At 36.3% G+C, this 24,528-nt stretch overlaps 1 protein-coding gene across 1 annotated transcript in view; it reads left to right on the plus strand.

Moving 5' to 3' along the window:
* The window catches only part of COL11A1 (collagen type XI alpha 1 chain), a 263,838-nt gene that overhangs the window by 110,123 nt on the left and 129,187 nt on the right, over positions 1 to 24,528 (plus strand). The window contains exons 16-25 of the mRNA XM_039369563.1: positions 1,890 to 1,943; positions 2,090 to 2,143; positions 3,247 to 3,300; positions 8,656 to 8,709; positions 8,823 to 8,867; positions 11,971 to 12,024; positions 12,118 to 12,162; positions 12,561 to 12,614; positions 13,084 to 13,128; positions 16,723 to 16,776. Of these exons, the coding sequence (XP_039225497.1) occupies positions 1,890 to 1,943; positions 2,090 to 2,143; positions 3,247 to 3,300; positions 8,656 to 8,709; positions 8,823 to 8,867; positions 11,971 to 12,024; positions 12,118 to 12,162; positions 12,561 to 12,614; positions 13,084 to 13,128; positions 16,723 to 16,776 (513 nt within the window). The remainder of the gene's footprint in view (positions 1 to 1,889; positions 1,944 to 2,089; positions 2,144 to 3,246; positions 3,301 to 8,655; positions 8,710 to 8,822; positions 8,868 to 11,970; positions 12,025 to 12,117; positions 12,163 to 12,560; positions 12,615 to 13,083; positions 13,129 to 16,722; positions 16,777 to 24,528) is intronic.

A 24,528-nucleotide genomic window follows, 5' to 3' on the forward strand; every position in this document is an offset into this window, starting at 1 on the left:
CCAACAGCATCACTTCATTCAATCCATCACCTCCATGTGGGGACTTACTTATGACTTCAAGCATCCAACTTAATTGTTTTTGTATTTCTTCATTCTTGTTTTTGCCCTAACACTGAGTATGTACATTAATTTAGTTGGATAAACATAAACTCAATTTTAATGCCTCCCCACAACAGACCAACAATGCTTTTTTTTTGTTTTGTTTTATTTACCTGGTATGCATTTGTAACAATAATATTTCCTGTTTATGGAAATTATGTTTCCAAAGAACTAATAATTTCTGTTTTTGTCCCCCGCATCCATATAAATGTTCCTTGCCTTATTGAATACTAACCTAGTTTGTACTTTTTACTAGTTTATTTTTCATCTTTCCCCCATAAAAATGCAAATTGGATCCAATTTTTTTTTGTGTTGCCTGTGATATTGTCCCCTGTGTTCCTGCTTTATGGATCTAATAATGTTTTTGCAAATCTTCTTGTTTGTTCAGAACATTTTTCCATAATTACAAACATGGAATACATTTTCTGGATGTAAAAAGGTTAAAATAGGTTGCACATTCCTACTAGAAAAATGCATTGTAAACAACTTAGACATCTGGTCACATAGGAAGAGTTATAGAAACATAGTAAATAGTATATCAAGTATTTATAGCAGTGTTTCTCAAACTTAACAACTTTAAGATCTATGGACTTTTAAGTCCCAGGCACCCATGCTGACTAGGGAATTCTGGGAGTTGACGTTCACATATCCTAAAGTTGACAAAATTGAGAAACAGTGATTTATAGTACAGATATAGGAGATTTAATTTTCTAAAAACAACTTACTAGCATTTGAAAAATCTTCAAAAATTAATGTCCTTTTTTAAAAAGTAAATGTGATAGAAAATGAAGCCGACAAACTTGTCCACTCTTTCAAAAGCTATAGCTGGATATATAATGAAGGAAACCTTGTTTAAAATATTAAATGTCAACAACTCAGCAAAGACTTTGATTTAAAATCTGTGGTTCCATGAAAAAAGAGAGAATGAGAGATTTATGCCTGGAGAGACACAAATCTGGAGAGACACAATGTAGGATCTAATCAATCCATATGGGATAGATTTCTTAATCCACAGTTTAGAAGTGTCTGCTTTTTCTTCTTTATTTTGTACACTGTAAAGAACAGTATGTTATGGGTGTTCAAGCCTATGAAAAAGTCTTTCTTTTTAATCCCTTTCAAGTGGATAAAAATACTGGAAGAATTTTGCAAACTGTTTATTCTTCCAATAGAAGAGAATAGATGTAGTTCAGAAGGGAATGATGGGATTCTTGGTGCTTTTAGAGATGTTGATCTTACCTAGTTGGATAATGAAACATCTGCAACAAAGAACCAAGATCAGAGAGAACAAAGGATTCCACGTGAATTATTCTTTGTTTTGTTTGAAATGAGTACATTTTCATTGGTCTCTTAGTTAACATCAGTTAAAGACTTTAATTTGAGGTGGATTAATTAGTTTGAGAAGAGCCATGGTGACACAGTGGTTAGAATGCAGTACTGCAGGCTACTTCTGCTGACTGCCGGCTGTTGGCAGTTCAAGTCTCACCAGGCTCAAGGTTGACTGAGAGGTTGGTAAAATAAGGATCCACATTGTTGGGGGCAATGTGCTGACTCTGTAAACTGCTTAGAGAGAGCTGTAAAGCACTGTGAAGTGGTATATAAGTCTAAGTTCTATTGAGGTAGATTATAATGAAGCAGAATCTCATGATTTCCCTGATGCAGTGTACCGCTAGTAGAAGCAGTCTCTCTCTCTCTCTCTCTCTCCCTCTCTCCCTCTCTTCCTCTCTCTCCCCCCTTCTCTCTCTCTTCGTGTGTATGTAGCATGTGCACTTACATATGAATATATTTTTCAGGGTCCTCGAGGTATTCAAGGTCCACCTGGTCTGCCTGGAAAATCTGGTAAAAGAGTAAGTTTTGATGCTTTAAAATTGTCATTTTGATAAAAAAGATACCTCTAGAATTATTGGCTGTGATGAGGTTGTTTTTTTTAAAAAAAAAATTGTGATGTATGTGCCTTGCCTACTAAAACAGTCATCTTTTTTTCTCCCCATAGGGTCGTCCTGGTGCAGATGGAGCAAGAGGAATACCAGGAGAGACAGGTTCTAAAGTTAGTAATTTTGGATTTTGATTATCTGGAGGCTGTTGTAATGTCCAGATATTTGTTAGGAACCAGACGTCTCCTTTTGTACCATTACATGATTGAATCTGATTGACTTTGCAGAGCGGAGTAAAGAATTATGTATGAAATAGAAGTACTGTAGCTCTAGTAACACACTTGCTGCTCCATTTTTGCACACAGTAGTGCACCTTCATGGCTAGCAGGCCTTAACAAATAGAGGAAACCAGATCACCTTTAGAGAAAACCCTTGGGTGGAATATGGCTATTCTATGATGTCATTAGTTCATTGCAGTATGTCAGAAACAAAGCCACTTCATGGTGTACTTTCCTTCTGAATGAATGAATGTCTGGAAATGAAATGAGAAGTTTTTTGGTAATCTGAGCAGCAGCTCCTCCAAGTCTTCAAACCAAAAGGGGGAAGATGTTTATAGGTCTTTTGATCTAAAGAAAAGAAAAGAAAAGCCTTCTTGCTGAAGTGTACCTTTCCAGAATTTGAAAATTTTATCCTAAACCAGGAAAATGTTCTTTATCTTTCCAAATAGGTTTTAGAAATAACATCCTAAGAATAATTATTTGTTGCAATTCCAAGCAACATTCAGTTTTAGGACATCAATAAAATAGATGTATAGTAGAATTCATTTATCAAAACTATTATAAAATGTGAGAATGAACTGCTCACACTGTTATAAGGAACAGTATAATTGGGTATGTCTAGATTACTGAAGAGAAGGACAAGGGGGGACATGATAGCAGTATTCCAATAGCTCAGGGGCTGCCACAAAGAAGAGGGAATCAAGCTCTTTTCCAAAGTGCCTGAAGGCAGGACAAGAAGCAAGGGATGGAAATTAATCAAGGAGAGAAGCAACCTAGAACTAAGGAGAAACTTCCTGACAGTTAGAACAATTAACCAGTGGAACAACCTGCCTCCAGAAGCGGTGAATGCTCCAACACTGGAAGTTTTTAAGAAGAGAATGGACAGCCATTTGTCTGAAATGGTGTAGGATTTTCTGCCTGAGCAGTGGGTTGGATTAGATGACCTCCAAGATGATGATGATGATTTTCCTAATTCTTATTATTGTTACTCCTATTAGGGTGACAGAGGCTTTGATGGGCTTCCCGGCCTACCAGGTGAAAAAGGACACAGGGTAAGAAAAATATCCATGTTTCTTTATCTAAAAATGTGAGTACATTAAAACTATATCTGGAATTGTCCAAAACAATTGTGACATTTTCCAGACCCTGCGATTTCAGTATGTTTAAATGTCCTACATATGTTTATTCAGACTTAGTTCCCATTGAGTTCAGTGAAATGTATGCCCATATATGGGAGGGAAATCAAACAGATAGTAAATTAATATGCATGGGATGTAGACTTTGAATACGTCCGCAGGTTTTCATTAGCCAGATTGAAATATCTCTTCAATGAAGTCAGTAATATTGCTGTAGATTAAAGTGGTAGCTCAGATCAGAAGTTTTCAAACTTTTAAAGAACTGGTTAGCTGAGGGGGGGGGACCCAGAATCCTTGATCATGAGGCAGAACTCTAGTAATAGAAAAAAAGTTGCATTCAAGACAACTTTTTTTTCTCTGTAATCTCTCATGAAATCCTATCAAGTTCTTGCAGATCCCTCGTCTTTTGTGGAATATAGCTTGAAAAACCATGACTAACATTGTTTCTTCTTTTATGGATTGTCAGTATAGATCAAGAATGGACCACCTATGCCCCCATCCCTGTGTTTATCAGTAAATGTCCCTCATTTCCTCTCCCCTCCCCTCTTCCCTTCCCCTCCCCTCTTCCTGTGTTAAATTTGGGAATAATAGAATGAGGCTCTCTAACTCCTGACTCCAAAATAGCTGGGTTTGCTCAGTATCATCTTAAATGCTGCAGGACCTTCACAGATATTTAGAATGGTGCTTACCCAAGCATATCTTGAAACTACTTTATCCTTTATACCTTATAATTGTTTGGAAAAAGACAGAAGGGGAAGAGGCCAAAAGCACATTATTACAACAATAGTTAATAGTTAAACCAAGTGCCATTCAACCTAAACATTACATGCCAGCAGGCAAGATAGTTCACATCTGTTTATCTTTCATTTTAATTTTGCTTAAAAATTCCAAGAGCAAAGAAGTAGCCTGATGATTCCTCATAGCAGCAGTCCTGGGCCACTGTCTTACTACAGTCAACATTCCAGATTATTGGTGATATAGTTCAAGTCCAGCCTAGATTGGAACGTGGAGTTTAAAGTGTAGCAAGCAAAGATTACAATTTTGCTGATCAGGCAATGACAAAAGACGAACTCATAACAGGGGTCCCCAATCCCTGGTCCATGGACTGGCAGAAACTGGCCCGCAAAATGATCCCTTGGATAGTCCCAACAAACTATCCTAACTTTTGGCATTGCTATGGGGTCCCCAACCCCCAGTCCGTGGACTGGCACCAGTCTACGGCAGGCCAGAAACTGGGCCACACAAACAAGGGAAGTCCCATCCACGGGCAGCACAGGAAACCACGCCCCCTCTGGTCCACAGAAAAACCTGTCTCCACGGAATTGGTCCCTGGAGCCCAAAAAGTTGGGGGGGGGGGTGTCACTGACTTATAGTATTCAACTTATTCAAGATGTGAAAGAAAGCCAACTCATTCCACTCATATCGTGGAATATGTACAAGCAGTAAAAAAAAATTACAAGGAAGGATCCTGTAATATAAATTTTCCCAGTGCTAACTCTTCTGTGTCCATACGTTTGACATAAAAAACTTCATTTGTAAAGTATAGGATACTAATGGTGCAAAGACATTGAAAAATGCATTTGGGGAAGTGAAGTTTTAAATGCTACCCCATAACAGCTTGAAAAACAGAATATCCATTTTTCATCAAGTGGAAGTTTGTGTGTATCAAACAACCCCCCCCCCCAAATAACTATTTTTTACCCTGAAAAATTGATATAATGTAGTGTGGGTAATGTTAACCCCATCTCATTGGCTTTTTATTAACTATTTATATTTCATGTATCTCTTTGCTGATTGCCCATGTCATTGACCCTAGCTGTGTGTATCAACATTTAATTTGTAGAGTATATAAGGTGGAAAACATTTTGAATAGGAAGATGTGTAGTCTTTTGAAAATCAAATTAATGAAGTAAATGGTCAGCAGAGGGCACTGTACATTAATCACTATTGTGATACTTAAATACATCACTCCAGGAATCTTTTTCCATGGCTGATAAATATTCTCACAATTCCATCTCTGTCTTTGTCTAAGCTACTTTGGCTGAGCTAGCAATTGTGTGACCTTTAAGTGCCCATTTCCTTAAAATCATGGGTACTTTTCTTTATATCATTTCTATTTATAGATGACTATTTGCACTATCACGTCCACTTATACTTACATTATGGTTATTTTTCAACTTGAGCTTCATAAATGTTAAAATCAGGACAATCATATCCTCATGAAACACAGACTTAGGTGAATTCTGAATTCAAAAGCTTTACCTACTTTAGCACTGGGAAAATATGAACTCATAAGATAAAATGTGCACATATTTTAAACTGATACACATATTTTTTTAAAAAAATGGCAGGCTGATATACCCCAAGTCTACTTATTGATCCACTTAGAAAAATATCTATAGAAAGTAATCGATAACTCCTCCATTTTGCTGTCCCCCACAAATTACAGGTGTTTGACATTGCCTACAGTGCACCTTATTTCTTCAGTATGGTAATTTGGAAATAAAAGATAAACATCTTTGAATTACAATGATATATGTACTACCCAATTTACGTACTATCTGTCTGTCTCTTTATCGGTCTATTATGAAGCTTTTTATGTGGGAGGACTATTTTACATAATTCAGAAACATGCTTAATTCTTTACTTTCCCTCTTTATTGCTATTACTATTATTTTCTCTGTTGCTTTGCATGAACTGTACACTGAATGTTTCTGTACCAGAGACAAATTCCTTATGTGTCTAATCATACTTGGTCAATAAAGTATTCAATTCAATTCAATTTAAATTTCTTGGGGTATTTCAGAGGCAATAATACAGTTATGAAATTTGAATTAAATTGAAAATTTGAGCTGTACATAGCAAGAACTGATGGCAGGTGGACTAAGGCAGTCTTAGAATGGATTCCATTTGAAAAAAAAGCACCCACGAAAGAGACTTAAAACAAGATGAAGTGGTGACATCAGCAAGCATTGCAGACCCAACTGACAAAAGGCAGCTCAGGACTGTGTTGGTTGGAAACATGTGGAAGAGGCCTTCATGCTGCAGTGAATAAACAATGGCTAGAATGGTGATGATGATGACAAACAAATTCATTACTGTAGCTACATTATTAACAGATTTTTTAGAGCTGTTCATATGTCAAACTATAATGTGGTTCATTTGCTTTTGACTTTATGGCTATAATTATAAATGGTGGCAACCTGTTCTGGCCTATTGGATTACAACATCCAGAATTTCTAGTCAGCATGACCACACAAATCCTATCTTACCTTGATGTATGTACTCTTGTCTTCTTCTAGCAGAGGGAGCTAAGCAATTGAAGAGTAATATATATTCCACAGCCTATATATACCTTTCACATTTTTATTCTCATCACTTAAAGTGAGGCTTCTTACTCAGTTAAACTTGTGCAGCAATTTGACTCACAAAGTGAAAGCCCTCTTGAACTCAATGTATAGAACTATCTTACTTGATAAGCTTAATACAAGTAAGAATTAAATATTCTTTTAGATTCTTTTATCAGTGAAAAATGTGATAAACATTTTATATACAAACATGTATATAAGTAAAAATTCTCAATCAGTCTATTTTTGGTTCATGTTGTTTTTACATGTGTTCATTCACAATCTGGGAACATTGCATATTATTATACAATTTTAAAAAAATCTGTAAGAAAATAAATATTTTATTATTTTATTATCACATAAAATAGCCATTGACATTTTTATCTAGATGTATATGTCATAAATTATGTTTTTCTTAGGTATTTTGAAAAGTTCCTGAGCGAAAACGTAATTCTAATTTGTACATTAGTCTAGGAAGCACATATTGTTTCTACTAGTTCTGACTGCCTAAAGAACCAATTACTCAAAGATCCCAACAAATAAGAAGTAAAGTGAGATTGTGACTATTCTCAGTCATTGTTTATTAACTTCTTTTATATCTCTTATGATCATGTTATTGAGAATATATTTGCTAAGGCTAAGTAAATGAATGGCTATCGTATCAATATGTTCCTTGGATATTTAACTTCACCTTTGATACTAATTTTTTGATAGCTTTTTTCTGCATCTGGAAACAGCAGCATCAATATTAGAATCTTCCTATATGTACAAATTACAGTACATTTCAAAAATGAAAAATTAACAGGGAGAATCAGTCTTTGCAATCTGAAATTTCAAATAATTAAGCTTTTATGAGAGGTTAGGTATGGATTGCCATGTGCAAATTTGAAATGTGTGCATGCATTTAGATTATTTATTGTGCATGTATGCATGTGTGTGTGTGTGTGTGTGTGTGTGTAGACTATATATATATTCTTTTTCATTCTAAACCTCAAAGATCCAAATGCTTTTGATTTGAATTCAGACACAATTTTTTGCTACCTAGGGAACATAACTGTCATCCTCCAGAAGGAACTTTGCTTAATATTTTAGCATTTAATTAGAAATTAATAAGTGTGTTTGAATACCAGGCAAAAGCATAGTTGAGACATTGAGGGATGAATCACACTGAACTGGGGCTTGTGGATCTTTCATTTTCTTCTCCTCTATCACTGCCTGGTGGAGCTTTTCCAAATACTGCTTCCCCTGTTAATTCAATATTTAACTTTCCATGGCAGTGATTAACCATAATTTCTGCAGCTGGATGATATAGCAAACTGTGGTCAAGAAAACATGGACATCAACATTTTCCAACTGCACATCATAGGTATACCAGAGAACAAAGGGGATGCATGAACTAGAAGTATATTAAATTATGGTTTGGTTTGATGCCTTAATCCGTGATTTGTAGATTATTTTGAAAAGTATTATATAGCAGCCATTTATTGTTGTTGTCATTAAGTGCTGAACATATAGGTATAAAATTACTCTGATTTTCCTATGAAAATCAATAGAAAGTTTGTTCATATTACTAGCATCCAATAAGCAGGATGGGCAAATGTGGAAAGCTATGCAGTGTTCTTAGAATTGTGTTTTGTTTGTAAGAGAATGAATAAATATTGTCCACTACCTAGCATAGGATTAAACAGGTTTCAGCCTTCTAATTTCAATGGGTTTAAACATATTTTTACTCTGTGTTGGATTATGGCCAGTACTTTAAATCCAGCCTTCAATAGAAGCATTTGCAAAGTGATATAACATGTAGCGATCTGTATCTTTTTAACGGAGCCATGTCCTGACATGCTAGCATAAAGCTCAAACATGTGCATCAGCACACAATTTTATCTCTTTCCCCAAATGTGATTTTATCATGTTTTCTCTTCAGGGAGATCGTGGACCACAAGGGCCTCCTGGTGCTCCTGGGGAAGATGGAATGAGAGTACGTCATTCATTGTTTTCCTCTCTTTTTTCACCTGCAAAATAAAAGTTTAAAAGTACTGTTTCTTTCACACTTAACCCCTTTCTTTCCATTTTGTTTTTTCTTGAAATAAGGGAGAAGACGGTGAGGTCGGACCAAGAGGCCTTCCAGGTGAATCTGTAAGCAAAGCTTTCTATTTGTTTAGTACTCATGATCACTTTTGTTGTGAATCTATTTGCCTCTGAAAAAATATACTATACTCTGTCCAGGGCACCATTTTGGAATCAAATATAATTAGGGGACAAATTCAACTGATACGTCTGATTTGTTCATAAAAAATTCTTAGTTCTATATTTCTCACTGAAGTAAACTAATGCTATCTCCCTTTCTTGTTAGTACTTCTATATTTTTATTAATGAATACTCATGGACATTTTTTTTCTCCACTTGCTTATTTCATTTTAGTGAATTTCACAGTAAGTCCCACTTGGGGAATTTTATCACTGCAACAATTTATGGATCCATCTTACATAAATAAATGCAAAATTCACACTGATCTTTTAGAATGTATGGGCTGTCATAGAAGAAAACAACTCCATCACGTGCATGACATATTCTAAATTTTTTGGATTAATAAATGTATCCAACAAAAGAATAGAAATAATTTTTCCCTCTTGATTCTAAAGTTCCTATGTATGAATTTTTGCATGTAGGTATATGCTGTCCACATGGAGAGTTTTGTTAATTAAAGAATGATTCTCGATGAAAATAGTAACTTGTACAGTCCCTTTCTACTGATCCCAGAATCCTCAAGGTGGACTAGGAAAGGGAACTCACACTATCTATCTCTTTATGTTGGGAATAGGAAAAAAATCCAGAGCTTCAAAGTTGAGATGATCTTGATTTGAGAAAAAAGATCAGCAATTAGTGGCTTTTCAAATTGCTCTCAAAATGGCATCTTTGGAATTTTAAGAGACATCCCTTAATTTTCAGTTTAAACTGTATACTTTTTTGAAGCTCTGAGAGCACATATAATTATAAATGTATATATATAATTGTAAATGTATATTTATACCTTTGAGTCAGTCTTGATTCTTGATGACTATATGGATACATCCATGCAGTTTCCTTTGGAAGTGGTTTGCCCTTGCTTGCCTCCTTCCCAGGGCTAAGAGAGAGAGTCTGGCTCAAAGTCACTCAGCTGGCTGTATGCCTGAGGCAGGACAAGAATTCAGTCTCCTGATTTCTAATCCAGCACCTTTAATCACTGAACAAAATGGGCTTCCATAGTTATAAATACATGTATCTAAAAGAGGAATATGTTGCTGTTCTTCCAAAATAAATAATTGGGAGATTTCTGTTAAAGAAGTCTTATTTGGAACCCATTCATTTATATAACTATTTGTCAATTTCTGGTCTTTCCTGTTTAAGGATTGAGAATAAGTAAATGACAATTTAGACTGGATTTCTTGGATTAGGGTGGCTAGTTTGATCTTTCCAATACATGTTCCGACTAGGGTAGCTGGGCTGAAAAAGTTTTAATTATTATTAGGGGCCAGTTGTGTATTCAGAAAATTAACAAAAGTCCTTTTGATTTTGTTAAATATCTTTTTGTTAGACTAAAATTACATTCTTTTCTTTAGTAGATTACCTCATTTATTTTTCTCACAACTGTAGTCTGTTTTTGACATTGTATGCTTCATTTGTTGATTATATTATTTCTTTTTAAGTTTAAAAGGTAAACAAAATAAAACTCATAATGGGAGGTGGGCAACATTCTAGTTCATTTAAGGTAGCGGACACCTAAATAAATATTTAGTAGATGTGTGGAGCATCCAGTTCAACATATATGACCTCCCTCACATTTTTATCTTTAAAAGTTTTAATGTTCATATTGTTCAGCAAATTAAGATAAGGATTGTGGTTGTATTTTTGTCATGTATGTTTTCCTGCTCATTTTAAAAGGCCATTTTAAACTCAGTTTTGTTCAAAAAAGTACAGGTATCCTTGAGTAATAACAGTACATTTAGTGACCTTTCAAAGTTACAGTGGCATTGAAAAAAGTGACATGACTCTTTTTCACACTTACAACTTTTGTAGCATCCCTCATGATAATGTGATCAGAATTCAGATGCTTGGCAACTGGTTCATACTTCTGACCATTGCTGTGTCCCAAGGTAATGTGGTCCCCTTTTGTGACCGTTTGACAAGAAAAATCAATGGAGAAGCCAGATTCACTTAACAACCAGGTTACTAACTTACCAACTTACCAACTATAGTGATTCACTTAACAACTGTGGCAAGAAAGGGACAAAACTCACTTAACAAATGTCTCACTTAACAACAGACATTTTGAACTCAAATGTGGTTTTAAGTCAAGGACTACCTGTACTCCAGAATTAAATATTCCCTTATCTCATTAATTATTTTACATAACTTGCTAGTCAAGAATATTTTATAATAGAAATGCCTTAGTAATAAGCAGGTGGGATGAGATCTTCACATCAATGAAATCCCATTTTGAATATTGATAACTGTCACAAATGAAGACAAATATGTGTGTCCCAGGATAATGTTACAGGATTCAACCTGGGTCAGTCACTGGGATCATGAAGTTTTGTCTTTTGAGCTTTCGGATTCATGCTGGAGCCCATCTTCAGGGAACTTCTCTCTAATAGAATGCATGTTTTGGGCTAATAATTGATAATTGTGTTCCTTATTCATTCTTGCTGATACGCTGACATATGATCAAAATTCCACTTACCACAGCATATACAGATTTACAATAGATAGCCTCATTCAAGACCTACTCAACGTGGTGAGGTTTCTCACATAGCTAATCATATTATCACTTGTAGACTTCAATGTACCAGCTTTTAGTCACTGATTCTTTCTTAAAAATCAGCTGGCTTTTGTGCATTAGGAGTTGGGGCTGTTCATACATACATGGAAAAGCTAGGTTACAGCAGTGAAAGATCTCTGGCTTATGAATGTAGTGAAGTTATGCAGGCCGTTGTTGGCCTACAGACCAGCTTTTGAGAATATTTGTCTCAGCAATTTGAACCTTGTTAAGGTACACGGGAAAAGTCACTATCACCATTTCTGTACTACTGCTTTCTCCATTGTATAAAACAGGAAGAAAAGGAATTCATTATCTCAGTGATTGATAATAAATAATTAGCTGTTTAAGTTTTGCTATTTTCTTTGGGTTTTACTGGAGGACTTTCAGTTACATTTTAAAAGTGTACCAAAAATCTAACCCTAAGCAACATTTTTCCCACAGGGTCCACGAGGGTTATTGGGTCCAAGAGGAACTCCAGGACTACCAGGACAACCTGTATGTATTTCAAAAAAAGAAATACCTTATATTTTGACATTTCCTTTGAACGTGGTGGTGACCTATATTAGTTTCTCTGATTTTCTTATGTAGGGAATCCCAGGCATTGATGGACCATCAGGCCCAAAAGGAAACCTGGTATGTAGATTCAATTTTTTTCTCTTTGAGTAGCTGAGGCAAATACAATTTTTTTTTCTTTGAAAAAATCCAACATAACAACCTACAAATTGATATTTCTCCTAGTCGTGTCTTTTTATTTGTATGTTCCTCAGATATTGTGGATAAAAACTGCATTTTATCCTTAGTATGAGTCTTCGATCTATCTACCAATACACCAGTCAGAGGTGTGAAAGAGGACACAAATTAATTGACCTATGCTGCCAACTGTAGGTTGAAGTCTCCATGGAACAAAAAAGTCTGGAGGAGAAATCAATAGAAAATTCCTCCATCCCTTCTGTAAACTCTATCCGTTTTTGAAGTGATGATGTGAAATAATGAAGGGATTAATATTTCCCTGTGCATTTGTTATAAAACAGGGTCCACAAGGAGAACCAGGACCACCTGGGCAGCAAGGTATCCCAGGTCCGCAGGTAAGTCCTTGTTTTGTGTTAAAAAAACATTCAGGAGAGTCAGACATGAAAACTTTGAATATGCATTTCCCTGGTCCCATATGCCCTTACTTCACTTATTATCTTAAAAATGGTCCTAGTACAAAAAGGAATGAATTTTTATATTACCTTTTTCACAAATCTTCTAAATATAATTAGTTTTTTGGGGTGGGGGATGGGTTGTGGAGAGATGAATGGTTTGGATTCTGTAAATACCAACAATAATAGCAATAGTATAAGAGAGTTTTGTCTTGGATCATATGGCATCCCTGTTGTCGGCAGAGCTGCCAGTATGAAAATTTTTACAATTAGCTCGTTTTCTCTAACTTTTAATTGTGTTTCATTAAAAAGGGGTTTCTGAGGAAAGATTTCCTTTTAATGATGCAACTCTAGAGAAAGTATTTCTATGAATGTGTAGATTTCTTATGGTGCGTTTTTTATGTTTTCACAGGGGCTCCCAGGTCCACAAGGTCCAATTGGAGTTCCAGGTGAAAAAGTAAGAAATATTCCTTTGCTTAATAATCAGCAGCAAAATCTCTGCTTTCTTAAGATGTGATCTGATTTTCTTTTTCCTAAAGTAAATTTCAACTAGCAGTCCAGTTTCTTGAAATGCACTGATACTTTTCTTAAGATATCTAATCTTATTTACATATACTCTGTGAGGAGAAAAATCTGCAATTTGGTAGTAAAATACATGCATTTTGCATTATTCTATTTTCTACTTACATTGAATTTACAATATCAAAATAAGTACCATTTTCTATGTTTGAAAGTGCTAATTTCACTTCTTCAGCTTTGCCACCTGTATGTAAACCCTTTAAAATAGGCCAAGTTAGGAGGCACATCCCACAAGTTTGGCTATCACTTTATTTTATTGATATAGATATAACACATAATCTTAAACTCCTGACAAGTTTTCCTTTCCTTTCCTATTAGACTCCAATGAATTAGAGTCAGGTCAGTCTCAGCTCATTTCTCATGCTTTCTTTGTTTCCTAGGCCTCAAGCATGATTATTATTATTATTAGTTTACTGTTGTCTCCACTAAGTTTGTCTCTGTGGCTCTTTACACCATAATGTCTTTTTCTGGAATCAATGTCTAAAGGAATAAATGACACTTGAAGTGGAGTCAATGACACTTGAAGTCAAAATAGCAGCCTTACATCAAAGAATAAACTAATTACAACAGGCCCTTGGAATAGCATTTCCTTTTTATATTGAAGGGAGAGTGAAACCAGTTGGTATTAAACAGAGAAGCCTGAGCTCCTTTGCTTGCTGTTAAAAATCAGTCTCGTTCTTTGGTTTCTTTATGTCAGTTAGAACTTGTCTTTATAAGGTCTTTGCACTGTTATGAGAAGCATTTCTAAGCACATCTATTTCTCATAGAGATGATGTGCATACATGGAATGCCTGGAATGGCCCTGGCTCCTATCAGTTTCATGAAGATAAGGCAGAGATGTAGATTCTGGCAGACTTCCCTGGCCCCAGGATATCCACGTTCTATGGGAAATACTGTCAGGTGCCTTTCTATGAGGCATTATTAATGTGCATGGAGCAACATCAAAATTCAGAGCTGAAGAAACTGAAGCACATCAAGTTTCAGAGCTGAAGATGTTTCTTGGATGAGAAGCAAAACATCTTCAAGGAAAAAAACAACAACTCCAGCTGTCTTTTGTAAAAGCACCTTTTGGGACAACCATGGACGACTGAGAATCTTCATAGTCAACATTCAAGATAGTTTCTGCATGGACTAATTTTCCATTAAATCAATTATAGCCTATTTCATTTCTTTCCTCTTTCATTCTTTGGGTTCTTTGGTCAATCATCTTTAACCAAGCATTCTAAGTGGTGATGCAGTTGAGGATTTTGCTCTTTATCTTCATTCTCTGTGATTGTCACAGGTTGAGCACTAAGCACTATAGGGAATCTCCTTTATCTTTAGAGAGTCTTTCTTGAAATAGAACTCTAGAAATCAGATGTCCCTATCTCAAAAAGAGCCCCTGCATTTGAGATACCTTCTTTAGGACAGAAAAGAAATGAAGCTGCAATAGAAGGGACCATACCGCATCAATAAGACATTCTCATACCAAGCCAGTTATGACAATGAAGAAAATCAATATCTTTGATCCATACTGTGATCAACATTAGATACATTATGTTAGTCACTGAATTCATGTTTCATTTAAATTCATTTCATTTCTAAAAAGTAACCTGTTTACAAGATGCATCTTCTCACATGCATGAGGACATAAAAAGTACCCTGCTGAATTAGACAACTTCATGGTAGCCAAAAGATCTTGGAAACCTATAAGCTGAACACAAGCACAGTAGTGATCAGGATAGTGTGTCAGTTTTTCCAACTAGACCAGATAGGAAACACAACCAGGTGAGATAATTCTACTTCATTGTAAGGCTACATTAACAGAATGTTGCAAGTCTGATAGTACAAATATCCCACCCGTTTTTTTGGAGCCTGAGAAGTTAGGGGGGGGGGTTTCTTTATGAATTTCTTTTTTGGTCATCATGCAGCTGGCAGGCTATGCCCTCTCTTAGTTGATTGAAGGCAACATCAACCCCCCCCCATCTGTCCCAAGGTCATTCCCACACACCATTACTTACTGAAAAGCATGATAATGAAGATAAATATATATCCTATTTGGTTAGTAACCATTGATTGGCTTATCTTCTGCTGGCAACTTTTACCTGAAAGCCAAAAAAAACCCCTATTAAATTAAAAAGATTGTGTTAGATTTTTGACAACGCTTTGATAGCAACAGATGTGAAGACTATTCTTTCAAATACATATGGCATCTACTGCAGTACCAATTCACCATTCCTTTGTAACTATTATCAAAAGTTGCCCTGGCACCGTCTGACTCCAGTTGACCTTGGAAACTCTGGGGCTTGAGTAGATAAATTGCAGATACAAACAACCTTTGTTCTGATAAACAGAACATCTACAAAGGTGGAGAAACTAGTTTTCTGTATATGTGTGTCCTAACATTTAAATCCTGAACTTCTTTCCGTTACCCTTTTGTAGTAGACTGCTTGCAATCTCCTCTCCCTCCTTCCCTCCCTCCTTTAACTGGTCTTGTGCACCTGGCCTGTATTTAGAGTATAGTCATGTTGGGCCCCAGGCTCCTCATTTCCACTTTGCAAGCTCCAGCTATTATAGCTGTGTAGCTTCGTAACAGAGTATAAATGCTAACAAAATGCTAGTTTTACTGACACAACAACAAAATCAGTTTCAAGTTAGGCCAAAGCTTCTGTTCCAATCACATCACAATAAATCTGATTAGAAAAATATAGATTTAATTCAAAAAAAGTTTCATCAGAGTGCATAGGGATTCAAATGTAGTATCTGTTTGCAAACTTTTAAAGCAGCTGCATCATTTCCTGAAATTACAAGAAAGTTCAAACCCTAAAATCACATTAATTAAAAATATTTCCTTTAAGTCTCATTCAAGCTATGTCCTCATGTCATTTTTTTTTTTGAGTTGTCTGACTGTTTTATTCCACTATTTCACAATTGTGTTTATACTTGTGTGTTTTTAGAAAATGAATGTTAACAAAACATGAATAATAGCTTGGGAATAGCTGAACATTGATAATTGCTTCTATGAGAACAATTTTCATTCATTCATTCATTTTTATTCATCTAAAAATGGAAGAAATGGATATTGTTTTCAGATATTCATGCCAATTTATTTGAGAGTCTCACCATTCACTCCTACTTATGACTTTTAAAATTCACCACATTTTCAATATTTATTCAATATACTCAGATAAAAAGAATGAGATATACATATGTAACTGATAAAAGAAACGAGAAAGTAAGTTTGAAAAAATCATGCCATGATATTCAGACCACCCCTTTCAAATGACGTATTCCCAGATGTTCAGCTGGATGTCAACTTCAAAATGGTCTAATAAGCCTTAAACTTTGGAGAGCTACTTCATTTCTTCTTCCTGACTGAGTTTTGATTTTGATTCGGGAATAATCTTTGACTTGCAAACATTGGCAGCATGCCAGTCTACCTTAACTTTGATTGTTTTTTTTTTCAAAAGTCTTCCTTCACTTCTGTTTCCAGGGACCTCAGGGCAAACCTGGTCTGCCAGGACTTCCTGGTACTGATGGCCCTCCGGTAAGTGATGTGCAATTTAGTCCATTTTATATTTTGGGTTAAAAAAAAAATTACTTTGCAGCGGTATGCACATGAATTTCGACAAAGAAGTTGTGTCACCAGTAGCTCAAAGAAGAACATATAAAGCATATCCAGTTTCATTATTTCAACCTGATCCACATTTCTCATCTAAGCTTTTATTTTTTAAAAAAGGTCATTGAAATGGCAGATGAAAAATTGCACTGGTACTGAAATTTTTTAAAAATGTATTTAGTTGCCTGACCAGTATAGGATAGGTATAAAATACTGGAAATTAACATGATACACGTTTTACGAGAAAACTATTTTTTAAATTAAATAAACTGCTCTCTAAGAATAGAACAGAACAGAACAGAACAGAACAACAGAACAGAACAGAACAGAATAGAATAGAATAGAGCTGGAAGGGATCTTGGAGGTCTTCTAGTCCAGCCCCCTGCTCAAGCAGGACAACCCATACCATCTCAAACAAGCGACTGTCTAGTTTCTTCTTAAAAACCTCCAGTGATGGAGTGCCCACAATTTCTGGAGGCAAGTTGTTCCACTGGTTAATTGTTCTCACTGTTAGGAAGTTTCTCCTTAATTCCAGATTGCTTCTTTCTTTGATCAGTTTCCAACCATTGTTTCTTGTCCTGCCCTCTGATGCTTTGGAAAATAGGTTGACCCCCTCTTCTTTGTGGCAGCCCCTCAAATACTGGAAAAAAAAATGTTTCATTGCTTTTGGGTTATGGTTGAAGTCATAGCTTTTGAATTCTAATTGTTGTACTTTTAATTCCAAAGGTAAACAATCAATTTCAAAATGAAATAACAAAATTATTCTGCTTTTGTGAGCTAGAGCATCTTTATTAAAAACAAAATGGTTATCACATAGATAAAGTTTGGGTTTGCATTGGAGTCGCCTTGATGGATTAATAATGACCATTTAAATCCAGGGGTCCATTAAAAGCCATGATGATATCCCACGCATCGTGATGTCATTGTGCTGTGAATGTAGATTTTGTAATTTGTGTTAGTTGTGCAATCACACAGCACAAATGACATATGCTACAGAATATGAAGAAGCTTCTTGGATGAGAAGCAAAACGTCTTCCAGGAAAAACAACGTCCATTTGCCTTTTGAAAAAGTACCTTTGGAATAATCATGACCTGGATGACTGAGAATCTCCATAGATATTTACTAGAATTATTGTTTTCACTCAGATGGTGTAATGATACAAATAATAGCAACTGTCTTCTACAATGGATAACCATGTTTTTAAGGATTCTCTTTACCTCTTACCGAAGACAAATGGGGATAATGCATAATTTATGAAGCCAGACATTCAAAATTCCAAAGCTTAATAGTGAACCATATGATTTGTATATATGAAGTAGAGCCAATGCCAGAAAGAGCTGGCTGTTTTAGATCAATTAATCTAGTGGTCAGATTACTGTATGGCAATTACAAATTAATCCATTATGGCTTAGAGCAAGGGTAGGCAACCTTGACTCTTTTATGACCCGTGGACTTCAACTCCCAGAATTCCTGAGCCAGCCATGCTGGCTCAGAAATTCTGGAAGTTGAAGTCCACAATTCATAAAAGAGCCAAGATTGCCTAGCCTTGACTTAGAGTGTGATCTAATAAAAAAAAATAGATATATTATTGGGAACACTCTTGGGAAACTTTGTACCACCAGCTCCTCTGATTATTTATTTAGCATATGATGAGAACATAACAAAAAGAAGTAAACGAATATGTACAAACCTCCTCAGATAAGCAACATAGATCATTAAATCTCTGTCTGGCTTCACATGGGACTGCTAGGCTGTATTAACTACCGTTTCCAATTTTACACCGCTTGTTTAGGCATCTTGCAAAAGGAGGTAGATACACAGATAAAACCAATTTGTTACAGTTAGCATACTTATCTGAGAATAACTTTATTTCTCAGATAATTTAACTCTAAAGAGTATGGTATACTCCAAGAGTATGGTATACAGATAGAAAAGGTTCTCCCGCCCCCATCTCCCTCATAATTACAAGGGGAGAGAAGAGGAACAAAAGTTTAGGATTTATGCTTAAATATATGCCCTCATTATTTTGTGCAGACTTGCCTGGGCTGATACCCTGCAGATATGTGAGCCTACAACTCATATCAGTTACAATATCTGTGCTGATGACCTGACAGGAATTTAACACATTTGAAGAATAGCACATCTATGTTAAATCAGCCCTAATTTAATATATGTTTTTGTTTCAACATAATATAGAATTTGTGCCAGTTATGCTGTCATTGCTTTTCCCAGGTTATTTTAGTCTCAATGTGTTGAAAATTCTTTTTATCGATTCTCAGCCTATCAACTAGGCTTTCTAAATCTCTCTGAAGATAATAACGGGTACAGCGCAATCACATTCTGATCTCTTGGGAATAAATCCCACTGAATTCAGTGAGATTTACTTCTAGGTAACTGAAAATAAGAGTGACACATATATTGCCAATGTAGCAATCCTTTTATTATTGCTCTTATAAACAAAAAGAGATCAGTATAGAGGAGAGTTGAGTTACAAGTTGGATTTTTAAGGGCAAACAGAAATGAAATATTTGCCCTAAAGCAAGGGTCTTCAAACTTGGCCCTTTTATGACTTGTGGACTTCAACTCCCAGAATTCCTCAGCCAGCATACCTGGTTGAGGAATTCTGGGAGTTGAAGTCCACAAGTCATAAAAGGGTCAAGTTTGAAGGTCCCTGCCCTAAAGTATTAAAGGTGTTAAAAGAACAGAGCAAAATGAAATGAGTGTGATGATGCAACCCTCATACACGTAGTCCTCGACCTACGACCACAACAGAGCCTAAAATTTCTCTTGTTAAGTGAGACGTTTGTGAAGTGAGTTTTGCCCCAATTTAAGATCTTACTTGCCTCAGTTGTTAAGTGAATCACTGCAGTTGATTAGTTAGTAATAATAATAATAATAGTAATAGTAATAATAATAATAATAATAATAATAATAATAATAATAATAATCCCCCAGTGAGGCACTACCTTGACGTGGTTGTGGGGCTTGTGTACTCTGAGGAAGATGAGAGCTATGCCAGAGGTTCAACCATACTGGACAGGTCTCATCAGAGGAGTCAGACAAAGAGTGTCTCTCCCATAAAAAATATGGTGAGACGTAAATTGCAGAATGCCATACCGGCTCGGACGTCGCCCGGGTTAACAAGGTCCGCACTAGATATTGGAGTTCCTGGATATCTGGTGAAAAATGGGTTACAGGACTCAGGACTGTTGGCTGAGCAACCAGGGCCAGCAGCTGCAGAACTACTGGAAGAAAAGGTGTTTACCCGTCGCAGATACACAGTGATGGAAAACAAAGAAATAATGATCTGTTACTACAGATCAAGTCCAACAAGACGAGGATATCTAAAACGAATGCACCAATTCTGGAAAGAACAACATCCAGAATCAGAAATAACAGAACAGAGACTAGCAGATCAACGCCGATTTATAACACGAAATAAAGTATTCACAGAAACAGAATTGGACGAACTGCAAAGGTTTACCCAGGGCAAAGAAATCAAAGCCTTACCAGAAGTAATTCAGAATGTAGAGGCAAACCAGGGGGAGTTGGCAGTGAAAGAATCCAGTAGAGATATACAACTGTTCTCATTTGGAAACCAGGCACCTCTTCCTCAGGAAGAACAAAACCCTCTAACTAAAGAAATAAAAGAATTGAAACAAAGAATAACTGAGCATCTAGAACAGCACAAAAACAACAGAATAAGGCTGCCTGCATTGAAGCTTGTTCCAAAGAAACAGCTAGCACAAGCATTAAAAGATGCAAATACTGCAATAGCAAGTATAAGCACCAATTCACTGCAAGAAACAAACCAACTAATGTACAGCACAGCTGCAGTTATAACAGAATACCTGGGATGCAAAATCAACAAAGAAGAAAAACAAACAAACAGTGCACCACAAAAATGGAAGGTTAGACTAGAAAATAAGATCAGCAAGTTAAGATCACATGCAAGCAAGCTAGAACAGATGAAAGAAAAGAAGCTGAAGAACAAAAGACCAAAGAATACCTAATCAAGAAATACCACTTAGAAACAAGGAAGATCAAGGAAGCACTGGAAATAATAAAGCAACAAATAACAGCTATAGCCAGGAAAATCAGTAGATATGAAGCTCGAATTGCAAACTATAGGCAGAACCTCCAATTTCAATCCAATCAGAAACGTTTCTACCAATCCATCAATGGAGAAACTGCAAGGAATCAGTCAGTACCTGACAAGGAAGAAACAGTGCAATTCTGGAAGCAGATATGGGATAACCCAAAGAAATACAACAAGGATGCAGCTTGGTTAAAAGAGGTGGATACAAATAAAAAAGAAGTTGAAATGAAAGAACTAGTAATAACAACAAAAATGGTAGAAAAAAGAGCAAAGAAAATAAAAAATTGGTCAGCACCAAGTGAAGATGAACTGCATGGGTTTTGGTTGAAACATCTAACTGTTATACACCCACTCATTGCCAAGCAATTCAACAATATACTACAAGGAGGAGAAATTGAAAAGTGGCTAACAACTGGGAAAACCTACCTAATAATGAAAAATCCAGCAAAAGGGGCAACACCAGGTAACTACAGGCCAATTACCTGCTTACCAACAACCTTCAAATTACTAACTGGTGTGGTAGCTGATGCAGTACAACAGCATCTAGTTGAAAACAATCTCTTTCCACCTGAGCAGAAAGGAAACCGCCCCAATAGCAGAGGAACAAAAGATCAACTCCTAATAGACAAAATGATCTTGGAAAACTGCAAGAGAAGGAAGACCAACCTGAATGTGGCATGGATTGACTACAAAAAGGCATTTGACTCTCTGCCACATGATTGGATAATAAAGTGCCTAGAAATAACAGGAGTCAGTAGAAACATCAGAAAATTTGTGCAAAGATCGATGGCACAATGGAAGACACAGTTGCAGATCAATGGTGAGAGGCTGGGAGAGGTTAATATCAAGAGAGGAATATTTCAAGGAGATTCATTATCACCATTACTATTTGTTATTGCACTGTTTCCTCTGTCAACAATACTGAATAACTCAGGACATGGCTATCAAACATCAAAAACATCTGCCAGACTATCCCACCTCCTTTACATGGATGATCTGAAGCTGTATGGAAAACATCATCTGAAATAGAATCGCTGCTCAACACTGTCCGTATATATAGCCAAGATATTGTAATGGAGTTTGGCTTGGACAAATGTGCTACACTTACTATCAAACAAGGAAAAGTAGTGAAAACTGAAGGAATCAAGATGCCCCACGAAAATAACATTAAGAATCTGGATGAGGAAGAGTACTACAAATACTTGGGTATCCTTCAAGCTGACAACATCAAGCACACTGAAGTAAGAAAAAGATTAGAGGTGAATACATCAAGAGAGTGAAGAAGATCTTAAAATCCAAACTCAATGGAGGAAATACCATAAAGGCAATCAACACCTGGGCAATCCCATTATTAGGTACACAGCTGGAATAGTGGACTGGACTCAAGCAGAACTAAAAGCAATGGATAGGCAGACCAAAAAAATAATGACAATGAATCATGCCCTTCATCCACGCAGTGACATTGATAGACTTTATCTACCAAGGCAAATAGGTGGGCGTGGAATGCTACAAGTACATCAGATGGTTGAAGAAGAAAAAAATGGCTTTGGAAGAATATCTGAAGAACAATGATGAAGATGCACTGAAATTAGTATATCAGGAAGGCTTACTAACTACTGGAGAGACCAAACTGGCCTACAAGAAAGACCAAATGAAGAACAGAATAGAGGCATGGGAAGACAAAGCACTACATGGCCAATACATGAAAAAAATAGCTGGGAAAGCAGATAATAATAAAACCTGGCAATGGCTAAGAGCAGGAAAATTGAAGAAAGAGACCGAGGGACTAATTCTGGCTGCACAAGACCAAGCCTTAAGGACAAATGCATACAAAGTCAAAATTGAGAAGACAGCAACAGACAGTAAGTGCCGCCTATGCAAAGAAGCTGAAGAAACAGTGGACCACTTGGTAAGCTGTTGCAAGAAGATTGCACAAACTGATTACAAGCAGCGGCATGACAAAGTAGCAACAATGGTGCATTGGAAGATCTGCAAAAAATATCATTTGCCTGTAAGCAAAAACTGGTGGGATCATAAAATAGAGAAAGTAATAGAAAATGATAAAATTAAACTGCTCTGGGACTTCAGAATTCAAACAGACAAGCACCTGCAACATAACACCCCAGACTTAACAATTGTCGATAAGAAAGACAAAAAAGTCTGGATAGTGGACGTGGCAGTGCCTGGAGACAGCAGAATAGACGAGAAAGAACTGGAGAAGATAACAAAATACAAAGACCTACAAATAGAAATAGAAAGACTGTGGCAAAAGCAAGCAAGGGTAGTACCAATAGTCATAGGCTCCTTGGGTGCAATCCCAAAACAACTGGAGCACCACTTGAACACCATTGGCATTGACAAATTCGCTATTAGTCAATTGCAAAAGGCAGCCTTATTAGGAACTGCTTCCATCCTGCGACGATACCTGTAATACCATCAAACATCCACATCTGCCTATCCCAGGTCCTGGGTAAGGACTCGATAGGTAGACAAAATGCCAAATCCAGTCTGAACATCTGGCTGACTGTGCGATAATCCATAATAATAATAATAACAATAATAATAAAAAATCCCAAAACAACTGGAGCACCACTTGAACACCATTGGCATTGACAAATTCGCTATTAGTCAATTGCAAAAGGCGGCCTTACTAGGAACTGCTTCCATCCTGTGATGATACCTGTAATACCATCAAACATCCACATCTGCCTATCCCAGGTCCTGGTAAGGACTCGATAGGTAGACAAAATGCCAAATCCAGTCAGAACATCTGGCTGACTGTGCGATGATCCATAATAATAAAGTTGGAAGGGAGTGAATCTGGCTTCCCCATTGAGTTTGCTTGCCAGACGATTGCAAATGTTGATCACATGACCTTGGGACACAACAACGGTGATAAATATGAACCAATTGCCAAGCATCTGAATTTTGATCACGTGATTACAGGAGTGCTGCAAAGGTCATAACTGTGAAAAGCAGTCCTAAGTCACTTTTTTCAGTGCCATTGTAACTTTGAACAGTCACCAAACAAACTGTTGTAAGTCTAGGACTACCTGTAGTACATTTCTACTCAGAAGTAAATCTAATTTAATCTTGCTTCTAAGTAACTATGTAAGATTACAACCACACATTGAGTCTAATATTTATTCTTACATTTTGGAGATGGACAACAAAGGTGAAGATTTATTATACTCTTAACTTGCCTGTGGATTTAACCCAGTGGGAAAATCTTCAGGCTATTGATTTGCACTGGCAGTAAAATATTTCTATTACTGTTTTCTTTCATCTTGTTGTGCCATAACTTTAATGGCGTACTTTAGAGTAATGTTTGGTGACAGATAAAAATAATCAATTCCTATCTCCAAGAGAAAACACATCAAATGGAGAAATACTTTCGGTGCTTTACTTGCTTTTCCATTATCTTTAGAAATATTTGGATCTAAAATCAAAGAACATCTTTGTTGGCTTGATATATTGTCGATACTAATTTGTACATTCGAAGACAATCTCTAGATGCTAGTGTTATTAATGTAGCAAGAACATTATGTTCTTGGATTATGTCAGTTATTATTTTGAAATA

Source organism: Crotalus tigris, unplaced genomic scaffold (genome assembly GCF_016545835.1).
Source record: "Crotalus tigris isolate CLP2741 ecotype Arizona unplaced genomic scaffold, ASM1654583v1 scf7180000021163.878790, whole genome shotgun sequence".
Classification (NCBI taxonomy): Eukaryota; Metazoa; Chordata; class Lepidosauria; order Squamata; family Viperidae; genus Crotalus; species Crotalus tigris.